At 38.5% G+C, this 13393-nt stretch overlaps 1 protein-coding gene across 1 annotated transcript in view; it reads left to right on the top strand.

Annotated features, from left to right (window-relative positions):
• LOC124789361 (neprilysin-4-like) overlaps positions 1–13393 on the top strand; it is a 145733-nt gene that overhangs the window by 19620 nt on the left and 112720 nt on the right. The window contains exons 2-5 of the mRNA XM_047256687.1: positions 6797–6897; positions 7001–7072; positions 10062–10223; positions 10379–10462. Of these exons, the coding sequence (XP_047112643.1) occupies positions 6797–6897; positions 7001–7072; positions 10062–10223; positions 10379–10462 (419 nt within the window). The remainder of the gene's footprint in view (positions 1–6796; positions 6898–7000; positions 7073–10061; positions 10224–10378; positions 10463–13393) is intronic.

Below are 13393 nucleotides of genomic sequence, written 5' to 3'. Positions count from 1 at the left end.
GGGGCCCCGTGACCACTCCCCTGTGGAAAGATCACTCTTTTTTCCCATTTTTAGATTTAGCCTAACTTTTTATGCCTTTTACTATGTGTGTTTTAACTTCCTTGTTTTATAGTTTGACTCCCCTGACTGGATCCATCCACTTTTAGCTGACCCTATTTCTTCTGTGAGTAACTCTGGAATTGCAGGACTTACGGTCTCAACATTTGGCCCCATAAAGCCTCTCAATTAATCAATCAATCTCAAAATTTGACAGGGAAAATGCTAAAGTGTATCTGGAAATTGGGAAAATATCAGGGGATTTCACTTGGGGAAACTTGTGGCAACCCTGAGTGAACACTTGCTTTCAAGCTCTTGCTCTATTTCTAGTAAGAGTGGACACAATCACATATGCAGCTACTCAGACATCCAAATGCACACACTTGTGATAGCTACGAGACCAACTATGAGCGTTTGAAAGTGTGTACTCTTACTAGAAAAAGAGCAAGAGCCTGAAAGCTAGTGTTTACTGTTTTCCATTATGTGTTTCTGTGTGCACACACCAGTTCTCTATAGGTAAGTCATTGTCTTTCCCTCATTTTATGTATTTTTCCATCCAGAAATTTACATTTTTGTTACATATCAAACACGCAAATTGTGGTTGAATCAAATGACCTCTCTGCATCTTAGCAGAAAACAGAATGGATTCTGAAAACATTTTGCATATCAGGTGAAGCCAATATTACACTCTTTAAACATGATATCTAAAGACCCGTGGATACAGATAACCATTTGGAGTTAGTATTTCTAGACTTCCTTAAAACTTTTGATTTGACATTACACTGATATTTACTGAGGACCTTATTTTCATTTAGAAAATCAAACCTGGGATAGATTAAAAAAAATTACTCATCTAGTGGCGGCAAGAGAACACACATATAAAGCTACTGAAGTCCTCAAGCTTTCAGAGCCAGTGGCTTCTTCTTCTGGCAAAAGGGTTGAAGGGCAAGGAAGAGGGGTGAAGGAGGTTAACTGGTGACATTTAGGAAACTGGGAGAGTCCGAAAAAGTTTCCCACAAGCCCTGGTCACAGGAGACACCCCAGATGGTATGCTTCTCATCCCATCCGGTATATTTTCCCCTGGCCTGGGGTTCTGGGCGACTTCTCCAAACTCTCTTCATTTCCTACACCTCACTAGTCCTTTTTCTTCACCCCCTTCTTTCTGCTTCAAACCTTCTGCCAGAAGAAAGAGCTCCTGGCTCCCAAGGCTTGCAGATTTCAGTAACTTTATATTATTATTATTATTATTATTTTCTCTTGCCACTGCTAGATGACCAGTTTTTTTTATCTATCCAATTACATTATATTTTCAAAAATTGATTATTGTTGTTGATATGTTTGTCACTGGATTGAATATTTCTTGAGAGACAGAATGCATTATTTAATTCTGGATGGTTTAACATTTCCTTCTGATCAAATTTATCCATAAATAATGATGAGAACTTTGTTACAAAAATCTGGTGCTGCTCTGCTATCTTTTATTAATGTCACAGCACCACATGCTAATGATGGAAAAGAGATATTAAATCGTGAAAGTGCAATCAGTATCTGTTTTTAAACTTACCTCGACAGCAAGATACAATAGCCTGGGCATTACAGCTTTGGACTTTAACTGTTAATTTATTCAATAATGTGGAAGGTATAATTGTACATTCTTCTCATCCAGTCAGCCTATGTTACATGAATGCCTAAACAGACAAACTCGAATGTTCTCCACCCAGTATAATGTACATGAATATCTCTCAGTTTTAGATATTTTTAGTCTTGCCAGTTTTTCATACATTTCTCCATAATTATTATCTTCCATTGTTGGAGAAGATTGCATTGGCTGGGGGAATGGCTTATATGTAAGTATAAAAATGCATCAATTGCTAATCTACTAACTGAGTGGGATGGCGCAATGGTTAGCACACTGGACTCGCAGTCAGGAGGACGACGACTCAAACTTGTGTCCGGCCATTCTGATTTAGGTTTACATGATTTCCCTAAATCACTTAAGGCAAATGTCAGGATGGTTCCTTTGAAAGAGCATGGCTGCTTTCCTGCTCTATCCATCTTTAATCCAAGCTTGTGCTCCATCTCTAATGACCTCATTCTTGATGGGGCATTAAACACTAATCTTCTGCTCCTCCAACAATCTACTATAGTAAATTCCTGGTAGTGATGATCTGAAAGTTGTGCTCTATACTGTCAGTTTTAAAATTTTATCAGCTATTTCACGTACAGTGATTTCTTTGTTTGTTTCCATTTTATTAGTTATTCTGACACTGAAATGCTGTTGCTCAGTGGATTAAATCATGCAGTATGAAGTAATAATTACAACTGAATACATCTTATTGCATTACTGAGCAGGGATTGCAATAGGCAGAGGGAGAACAGGGACTAGTGAAGATTGAGACCAGAGGGTTACAGGAATGAAGGATATGTGGCAGGGAGAGTTCCCACTGTGCAATTCAGAAAAAATAGCATTGGTGGGGAGAATCCAGATGACATAGGCTTGTTGAAGTCAAGTACAGCATGCTGAACTCAGTAACTGGGTGGTCCAGCTGTCTCTTGGGCATAATTTAGAGGTGGCCATTCATGTGGCCAGACAGTTTGTTAGTGGTCACACCCATCTAGAATGTAGTACAGTGGCTGCAATTAAATTTGTAGATCACATTGCCGCTTTCACAGGCAGCCCTGCCTTTGATGGGGTAGGAGATAACTGCAACAGGACTCAATTAGGTAGTAGCAGGAGGATGTATGGGATAAGTCTCACATCTAGGTCATTTCAGGGATATGGGTCACAGGGCAAGGGATTGGGAACAGGTATGGAATAGGAGTGGACAAGGATATTTCACAGGTTGGGCAGATGGTGGAATACAACTGTGGAAAGTGTGGGGAAGATATTTCTCATTTCAGGGCATGGCAAGAGGTAGCTGATACCCTGGTAGAGAATGTGATTCCATTGCTCCAGCAGCTATTGTTCAGTGTGCCTATCTGCCACTCACTGCCTTCTTTATATTATATATAGAAATGTATGCTTTTCATACTGAAATTATGAAGTAAAATATTTCACATGATAATTAACTATTACATTAATTTAACACACAACTTGATTCTAAACAACTAATTAACTGTGTCAACTGATGACAACTCTGTGCCATTTTCTTATTCATGATATTTTGCTTCATAAATACCTGTTTATGTATGCATGTGTATATTTGAGGTTATGGGAAGAGGAATGATTTCTCACAACATAAAGAACAGGGAAAATAATTTGTTGTATATTTAATTCCCTTTAGAAGGTTTTGCAGAAATCTATTTTAATCTGTTTAACAAAATGTGGACTTGGATGTCACCAAGACTATCACCAACCATGACCCTGGAAACCGACTGTTTGCTCCTAACATCAATTGTTTTTCATCACTATCTTTCCATCCATACCTCAACTCATAAGTGTGTTTTATTCCACAATACTTTTCAGCTCCAAGTTTACAAGGGATGCCTTACTGCATTGAATTTTTCTTCACACAGTAAGAAAAAAAGGAATGAAAATTGGGGTATAATGCCCTATCGAGAATGAGATCAATAGAGATGGAGCACAAGATCAGACTTTGACAGTGGGAAGGAAATCACCTATGCCCTTTCACAGGAACGATCCTGGTATTTGCCTGTAGCAATTTAGGGAAATCACAGGAAACCTAAATCTGGATGGCCTGATGCAGATTTGAACTGTCATCCTCCCCAATACGAATCCACTCAGTCACACGGTGAGGAATATGTCCACTTACTTTGTTGTAATCACTCTAAAAACTCCAGACATCTAGATGTACATCCATACTCTGCAAACTACCATGAGGTGCATGGCCGAGGGTATGTCAGATTGTACCTGCTTTTAGGGTTTCTTCCTGTTCCACTCACATATGGAGAGCATAAGGATGATTGTTTGAATACCTCTGTGCATACAGTAATTATTTTAATCTTATTCTCATGATCCTTATGTGAGTGGTACACAAGCAATTGTAGTATATTCCTAGAGCCACCATTGAAAGCCGGTTCTTAAAACTTTTTTAACAGACTTTCTCAGAATATTTAAGGCTATCTTCAAGAATCTTTCATTTCAGTTACTTCATTGTCTCTGTGACTCTATCCCACAGCTTAAACAAATTTGTGACTATTCACGCTGCCCTTCTCTGTGTATGTTCAATATCCCCTATTAGTCCTATTTGCTGTGGGTTCCATACACTTGAGCAGTATTCTAGGATGGGTTGCACGAGTGATTTGTAAGCAATCTCCATTTTAGATTGATTGCACTTCCCCAGTATTCTACCAATAAAGCGAAATCTACCACCTGCTTTACCCACAACAGAACCTGTGTGATCATTCCATTTCATATCTCTACAGAGTGTTACAGCCAGGTATTTGTACGAGTTTACCAATTCCAACAGTGACTCACTGATATTATAGTCATAGGATACTATGTTTTTTCATTTTGTGAAGTGGACAATTTTACATTTCTAAACATTTAAAGAACATTGCCAACCTTTGCACCACTTTGAAATCTTATCAAGATCTGGCTGAATATTTATGCAGCATCTTTCACATAGTAATTCATTATAGATAACTGCATCATCTAAAAAAAGGCTGATGTTACTGTTAATATTGTCTGCAAAGGCATTAATATACAATATGAATGGCACGCTTCCCTGGGTACACCCAAAGTTACATCTACGTCTGACGATGACTCTCCATCCAAGATAACATGCTGCATCCTCCCTGCCAAAAATTCTTCAATACAGTCACAAATTTCACATGATACCCAATTTGATTGAAGTTTTGGCAATAAATATAGAGGTGGTACTGAGTCAAATGGTTTTTGGGAATCAAAAAATACTGCTTCTACCTGATTGCCTTGATCCAAAGCTTTCAGTATGTCATGTGAGAAAACTACTCTGTGGCTGGCATTGAGGAGGTCATTCAGTTCAAGATACCTCATTATGTCTGAGCTTGGAATATGTTCTAAGATCCTACAACAAATTACTGTTGCAGATATTGGATGGTAGTTTTGTGGACCGCTTCTACCACCCTTATTGTAGATAGGTGTGACCTGTGCTTTTTTCCAAGAACTGGGCACAGTTTTTTGTTCAATGGATCTATGATACATTATAACTTTCCTTTCCATAATATTGTTACATTCCATCCTGGATTTTCCATTGTATGATAGATTATAGTTAGAGGAGGGGCTAGCTCAGCCACAAATTCAGTATAGGATTATGATTGTAAATATGCAGTCATTTATTTTTATATTCTTATATTAGTAACTATGAAAATAATTTAACACCTCTCTTTATCATTTGATGTAAATATATATTTTTTGCTATTATTATAATTTTTTTCTATGACATTTGATGTAAGAAAATACCACATATGCTGGAAAGCTCATCCTTTGGTACAGTCTGTGTCTTTGAGAAGGAACAGTCAACTATTACTTCCATGTTCCCAAATATTAAGTTGAATAATATTGTGTTTTTCTGGACTTGCTCCCTTTAACCTTTCATACTGATTAACCATTGAGAAATGGGGACACCAGTAGTTTAACATGTTTTCTGAACTATGATAAAATTTGGCCTTTCTCTGATATTTCAATGTTGAAAATCAATTTAATTTCCAGAAAAAAATCCGAAAATGACCTATGGGTTAAATTCAAAATATTCACATTTCTAGTCCCGTGCTTACATACTGAGCAGCCGAACTAATATCACTGTAATTGTGTGCATAAGAAACTGCACAATGAAGGGCAGATGTGAGTATGGTAGATAGATTTTCTTCAGTAGTTTGAGGTGAGGAGAGAAAAGAAAAAACTTTCCTTGTTTTTATTTTTTGTTGTGAACATCAGTTCTGTACCAAACTAATTACTTTGGAACAATAATAGTCCAAATTCTGCATTTTATTTGTCAAAACATTCTATTCTGATGGAGTCTGGTACACTTTTTTTCCAAAATGGTTAAATATGTGTTAACCAAAAAAACTATATTCTTCTCGGTGATTTGATTTTTTTCTGTAGCAACTAAAGTGCTATGTAGAGTATGGCATATTATCAGTCTGACTTTAGAGTGTAACTGTCACTCCTAATCAATTAATTTAATTCTCAAATATGGATTCTGTTTCTTAATTTAAGCATATTATTTATAGTATCACAGTTTTTGTAATAGTACGGAATATTAAATATAATTTTTAAGTTCCACAATTAATTTTTGAAGAGCAAGAAAAGTTTAAAAAACCTGAATAACTGGAATCTGTGGGTATGTAATACATATTGTCGTTAAATGCACATAAAACAGTAACACTGGATTTTCTCCTAGTGTTAACTTTTTCATACAAAGTTGTGTTAGCAAAATTATTATTATTATTACTGGTGTCTTTCCAGCGAATATATGATATATATATTAATTTGTAGATATCTGTGAACACATGCGACCACTGGTTGCATCAATAAATCAAAGACAAATAGTTCTTACCATAATAAATCATCTTTGAGTGAATATAATAATAGAAGTTCTTTGATCCTTTAAATAAACATTCTGATAACAAAATAGTAAATACAAGATGCTATTCAGTATGTCATTGTGTTAGAAATGTACCAGTGTGACATTGTGCCTTATGGGGCTAAATGTGTACATCACTGTGAGTGGTCTTTGTTTGTGTAGTGCATACTTAAGTGAAACAAAGTGTTTAAAAATGAGTGACTTCAACTACTGATTTTTAAATTTTATTCCAGTAAGAAAAATATCCTGCAAATAACGGTATTCATTACATGTATAACCTCGCCATCACTCGCTATCTCTGCTGATCTGCAGTACTTTTTGTTACATCCAAAAGGTAATTATACATTGTTTTAAATAGAAATGAGTTAAGTGTACTTTATACATCAAACATGCAAAATTTTACAACACCTAATATTACAAAATACTTTATTTTTTAGTGTCAGCAACAGAACTAAATGGACTGACACAAGGAAATAAGGTGTGTTTAACAGAAGAATGTAAACAAGCAGGTAATTATTGCTGACACATATCAACCTCTCCAACATACACATAATTTATTTGAATTAGTGTTAACTATTTTGAGGCAAACCAGCATTAAAATCTGCAACCACATATCTTTATGCAGATCAAGGGAAATAGTGCAATAGATATACAACTATCCTTCTCTTTATTTTTTGTTTTAAACAGAAAAAAAACAATCAGGATTGTATGGATGTTGTCAACATAAGTATATACAGCAGGTACACAAATTTATAATTATCACAATTGGAATTCATGAATATTCTAACATAAAGATACATTGTTAAACCACTTAATAACACAGTTGATAATTTTTACATATAACTATATATTTACATCATTCTAAGTAATCCTTGACAGTATGAAAACACTTTGACAAGGGATATTTCTTTAGTGATTTCCTGAAGTTATCTATTTTGCTTATGTCTTTGATCCCTTGTGGAAGATTGTTGTAGAATTTAATTCCATTATATAACATGCTATTTTGAGTTTTTCATTTGTTTTTCCTATAGAGGTGTAAGTGTTGTCTGTGTCTGGTTTCATGTGCATGTATGGAACTGTTTATTGGGAACTGGTCAATGTGTTTTTTTATATATGTTACTGTCTGCAAAATATATTCACACAGAACTGTCAATATACCCTAAGATTTGAATAACTCCATGCAGTGGGATCTATTGCTACTTTTCTTTATGATTCATACGGTACTTTTTTGCAACTTGTTTGTCTGTTCTGCTCTGTTGATCCCCAGAAGGATATGCCATAACTGATTATAGAGTGGACATCCGCAAAATATGCAGTTCTAGTACAGAGCTACTATACGCTGAATTTATTATCCTAAGTGCATAGCATGCTGAAGCTATTTGCTTTCCAAGTACTGCAGTGTGCTTGGTCCAATTTAGTTGAGAGTCAACATGCATTCCTAAAAATTTTGTTGATGGTTACATTCTATGTGCTCATCAGTAAATTTTAGCTCGGTACTGTTTGGTTTTCTGTTTAAGTGGAAATTAATACTGGTGATTTTTTTACATTTAGGGTTAATTTATTAGCCTCTATCCACTGGCATACATGCTCTAGTGTTTCTTCAGCTTTTCCATTGAGTACACTTGGTGGCTCAGCTTTGATTAAGAAGTTACTGTCATCTGCAAACAGTACTGATTCGCCATGTTTGACTCTTTATGCAAAATTGTTGATGTATATTAAAAAGAGGATTCGGCCCAGCACACTTCCTTGGGGGACTCCTATATTGATGTATTCTGGGTTTGAAAGATATGAAAAGGTATGATTGGAGTTAGTTTGAGTGATCTCCACCTGTTGGACCCTGTTTTGCAGGTATGAATGAAACCCCATGTTAGTGCATTTAGTTTGTTTAGCAAAATTGTGTGGTCTACTGTGTGAAATGCTTTGGTCAAATCACGGAAGAACACTGTTATGTGGTCTCCTTTCTCTAGTGCTTTGAGGATAACATTTTAGAAGTGAGCTTCCGCTGAATTTATGCTTTTGCCAGCCTGGAAACCAAGTTGCTCTTTACTCAGAAGATTGAACTTTGTTAAGTACCCCATGAGCCTGTTTTTTGTTATGGTCTATATGACTTCTGAAAAGTATGACAATAATGAGATTCGTCTGTAATTTTCTATGATTTCTGGGCCACCTTTCTTATATATAGGTAGGATTTTTGCATGCTTCGGTATGTCTGGGAAGCAGCCTGTGGAGAAGGATTCATTGATTATGTGCACTAAAAGGTCTTTGATGTCGTCTATGGAGTCCTTCAGTAAGCACACAGGTACTTCATCGACACGTGCTTAATTTTTACATTTTAAGTTACTCACAACATTGTGTACTACTTCTGATGTGGTTGGTCGTTGCATCGTTGTGTGTGTGGTATTTTGTTCAGCGTTTGTAAATGCTTTGTTTTGATGAACTTCTGTTGTAGTTTGTTTGCTATGTTGCTGAAATACTGACTGGCAAAGTTTGCTAATTTTTTGGGGTCATTTATTTTGGTATCATTGTGTTGAAATTGAATGTTTATTGGCTTTAATTTTTTTCCTATTAGTTTCTTGTTTGGTGATTTTCCATGCTGCTTTGATGTTAATATTAGCTTTTTCTATAAATTTGTCATTTTGGTACCTTTTAGTCACTAACAGCACTTTTCTATAGGTCTTTCTGTATGTATAATAATAGTTATGAAATACTGAACCGTTCCAGTATTTTTTTTTTTATATTGAGCTAAGGTGCTTGAGGGTTTCAGAGGATTTCCTTATCCCATTGGTTGCCCAGCTGTTATTGTTGCATGTTAGAACACACTACTTCAAAGCTGAATTTAAATATTGACATAAACTTGGAAAACTTCCCATTTATAGTAGTTTCTCTGTACACTTCATCCCATGTTTCACTGTTAACTATTGAGGCAAATAGAGCTCTTTTTGACTTAGAGAAAACCCTACTGTAGTTGTGTATTTTAGTGTTATTATCTAATTCTATGCCTAATTTTAATAACTGCCTGGAATGGTCTGAGATGCCAAGGTCATCTATGACAATGTCACACCTATCTTTCTCTATGTCCGTTAGCATATGGTCAGTACGTAATGCTGAATGTCTGGTTATCCTAGTGGCAGTGTTAATTAATGTTCAGAAAACTATTGCACGACATATCTGGGTTCATCATGTTAATTTTCAGATCTCCACAAATGATGATTTTGCGTTTGGAGACCATATCTAATGCTCGGGTTAACTTTGTAGTGTATGTGTCCATGTCACCACTGGGAGCATGATAAATACATAGTACAGTTAGTCTTTGGATTACATCTAGGTTTTTTATCTCTAAAGCTGATATTTCTATGTGTTTATCCTCACTTAATGCCATGATGTCATTTCTAATTTTATACATAATTCCCTCCTTCACGTATATGCATGATCCACCACATTGACCTCTATATCATATTGGCATAGTGTTTAGTTAAAATGACTTTGTTTTACTTACAGCATCTGTGTTATTGGATACAATTGATATTAATGTCAATCCTTGTGAAGATTTCTATGAATTTGCTTGTGGTGGCTGGGTCAAAAAGCATCCTGTACCTCCAACTGAGTCCCACATGAATCAGTTTGATGTAGTGACAGAGAAGTTGGACCTACAACTCAAAGGTATGGTACAAAAACTCATTTGCTGACACGAAAAAAAAAGAAAAAGCAAAAAAACAAACAACTTGAATATGTTTAATGATCTGATTCATATTTTTGTGTCCTGTTTCTGATAATTATGTTAATCAGTGTACTATCTTCCTGCCTTTTTTAAATAGGAATTTTAGAATCTCCTGAGGACCAAAATGATCCACCTCCAGTGAATTCTGCCAAGAAGTTTTATAAATCTTGCATGGATTTGGGTAATATTCTTATGTTTAATACATAGGGTACCTCTATGTAATTTCTATGATAAGTATACTTCAAGCATTTCTATAAACTGTAGAAATACGAGGCAGCAGAATGGCTGTCTAATACATGTATTGAGGAAGTGATCTTCCAATAGCATTATCCCCACTCCCCAAGGTCTTTACGCATACAACTGTTCTCATCATAAAACCTGCCCCATACAGCACTTATTACCATTTAGGCATACTCTAGCACCACCACTGGAAGATCCTAAAAACTGAGTAAGACATTTTGTTTACCATATAACCTGTTCATTACATGGAATTTTATACAGGAATGAGCACCACTAAAGTGGCTGAGGGCATAAATGGACACAGAAGAACAGTCTGCCTTGTGGCACCCAACACCCAGTTGCTGAACAAGCCCTGCAGCATGACTCAATGGACCTCAGTGCCTGCTACACTATATGAGCCATTTGGATCCTCCCAACCAATAATAGTTTTCCTGCTGCTCTTCAGCATATCATTGCATCCCTCCACACTCTTAGACCTAACCTCTGCAACAAACAGCCCCCCCCCCCCCACACACACACACATTTTCTAACTATTTCTTTATTATTGTACTCAATTATTCCTCTATTACTTGTTACCTCTCTCTTTCTCCTGGCTCTTGAGTGTACTAATCATCCAACTTCTCATTAATTCACTACTTTGCTCTCTGTGTTTCTAACATCTCTTGGCTGGGACAAGCACAATGTCTCCCCTCATCTTCACATCAGATGAGTCTCCTCAACCTGGAATCTGAGTGGACTTTCCCCTCTGTTCTGACACATCGTTCATTCACACCTGAAGAAAAGAATGTATGACTTAGATATTTTTTTTAAGCAGTTCTGTGGCCAAGTACTTGAAATTTTTCCTCCTGAAGGTAAGCATTCACCAGCCATTCTGTCTTCTTATAATTTTACAGTTTGAATTTTTCTATTGATACAAAATGTGAAGTTATAAATATGATGAAAGTCCTAGTGGAATGTAAATAATTTAAGGAGTTAAGATAACAACTCACCAAATAGTAGAGGTTTGCTCTAAATATAGAACAATGTAAGTTAATGCAGATAACTGGGAACTACAATCCTGTGGCATTCAAATATAGTAGTGGTGTACAATTTTGGTAAACATTTTTGGAAAGAGTGATCGATAGAGTATTATATTTTAACTAAAGTTCAGTCTTGATCACAACACTTATGTCTCAATAACTGAACTTTAGTTAAAATATAGTAGTGGTGTGCTGCTTGTCACAGTCACATCATGTAAGGACAGCAGTAGGGAAGGTGAATCATAGACTTCAGTTTACTGGGAATTATGGCTCACTTATAAAGGTGACTGCATATAGGACACTAATGTGACACATTCTTCAGTACTGCTCAGGTGTTTGGGATCTTGACCTGGTTGGGGAAAAAAAAAAAAAAAAATCATGGAGACAAGCTAAGAGAAATTAGGGAACATGCAGAGACACATAGACAGTCATTTTTCCCTTGCTCTATCTATTTGCGAATGGGTCAGGAAAGGAAATTTTTGTGGCGGTGTTCGTAGCGACAAACAATTTGCGGTAGAAACGGCTTACGAAGTCACCGCCACACTTTTAATAGCGGGCCGACCGGTCCGCAGGAACAGTGAACAGAAAGATGAAAACCCAAACACTCTGATTAAATAAAAGTCGGTACTTATCTTTATTAATAAAGATACAGAAACACAGTAGTGAACTCCGTGTCTACAGAGATCTGTCTAGTTCGAGTCGGAGCGGCTAGGTCAGCGTCGGCTGACGACAAACAACAACTCTGCTGCGATGAACACACAACTGACTAGCAAGTACACAATTCGGTGGCGAGTATACAACTGAGCGGCGAATACAGAACTCCTAGCGCTCGCGACTCCAGCGCTTAAGAAGCCAGAAGCCAGCGGTGGCGCGCACAGACTTGCGGCGATTTCCTATATCGCTGGCGCTGCTTATGCGGACTTTGATGCTGCCAACCTTTTGGCAGCGGGCTCGGTTGGCATTACTGGCTAGGATATAACACTCCTCCCCCCCAAATCGCCGCACCGTCGTTGAATAATGACGTGGCGAGCGTCGACGGCGGGTGAGGGGTCTGGCCGCAGGCGTAGCGGACGAGACCGGGGCGGAGACTGTTGTCGGTGGCAGTCCCCGGTCCGCACCCCAGCATTGGCTGCGCGGGGCCTCGGGAAACACCGACTGAAAACCGAGGTCAGGATGCACGCCTGTGACCATGGGCGCAGCTTCTGGTACGGGACGCGACGGGGCGTCGGGACCCACGAAGAGAGGCAGCGTCTCCTGACGCTGCGTCGATGGCTGCTGAGTGGGCGCCGGACAAGGCGCTGCGGTGTCAGACTCCTTGGGGGTGCCCAAGGAAAGCGGCTGCAGGACAGGCTGCACAGCCACCGCTTGGGAAGGCGGCCCGGCTGAGGGGTCGACGTCCATCAGCTCCGAAGGCGGTGGCGACTGAAGAGGGACCGCAGGCGCTGGAGCGACTACCTGGGGCGCTCCCGGATGAAGCTGCACGGGAGGCATCAACGGGACAGGCTGTCGGCGTGATAGCGGCGACGGCTGCTGCTGCTGCTGCCCTGGGGGCGGCAGCGAAGTCGGAAGGCGCGGCTGGAACCCGCCGCGGACCAAATCTGTGGACAAAGAACGAGCGGCAGAATCCGGGCGGCCAGCGCGGCGTAACTGGTTCTGATGCCTCCTGTGCACCCCAGTAGCACCTTGAACAGTATAAAAACCGCGACCCTGGACACTTATCACGGTACCACGTTCCCAACGACGGCGACCGTGATAAACTCTGAAAAAAACGGCGTCGTTGCGCTGAAAACGCGTGCGATGCTCAGAAGCGGCGGGTCAATCCGGGGGGTGCAACAACCGCAGTAGGGTGCGAT

The sequence above is a fragment of the Schistocerca piceifrons genome, chromosome 3, assembly GCF_021461385.2.
Source record: "Schistocerca piceifrons isolate TAMUIC-IGC-003096 chromosome 3, iqSchPice1.1, whole genome shotgun sequence".
Lineage (NCBI taxonomy): Eukaryota > Metazoa > Arthropoda > Insecta > Orthoptera > Acrididae > Schistocerca > Schistocerca piceifrons.
Note: the sequence above shows the minus strand (reverse complement) of the source record. Positions and strands in the feature narration are given on the sequence as shown.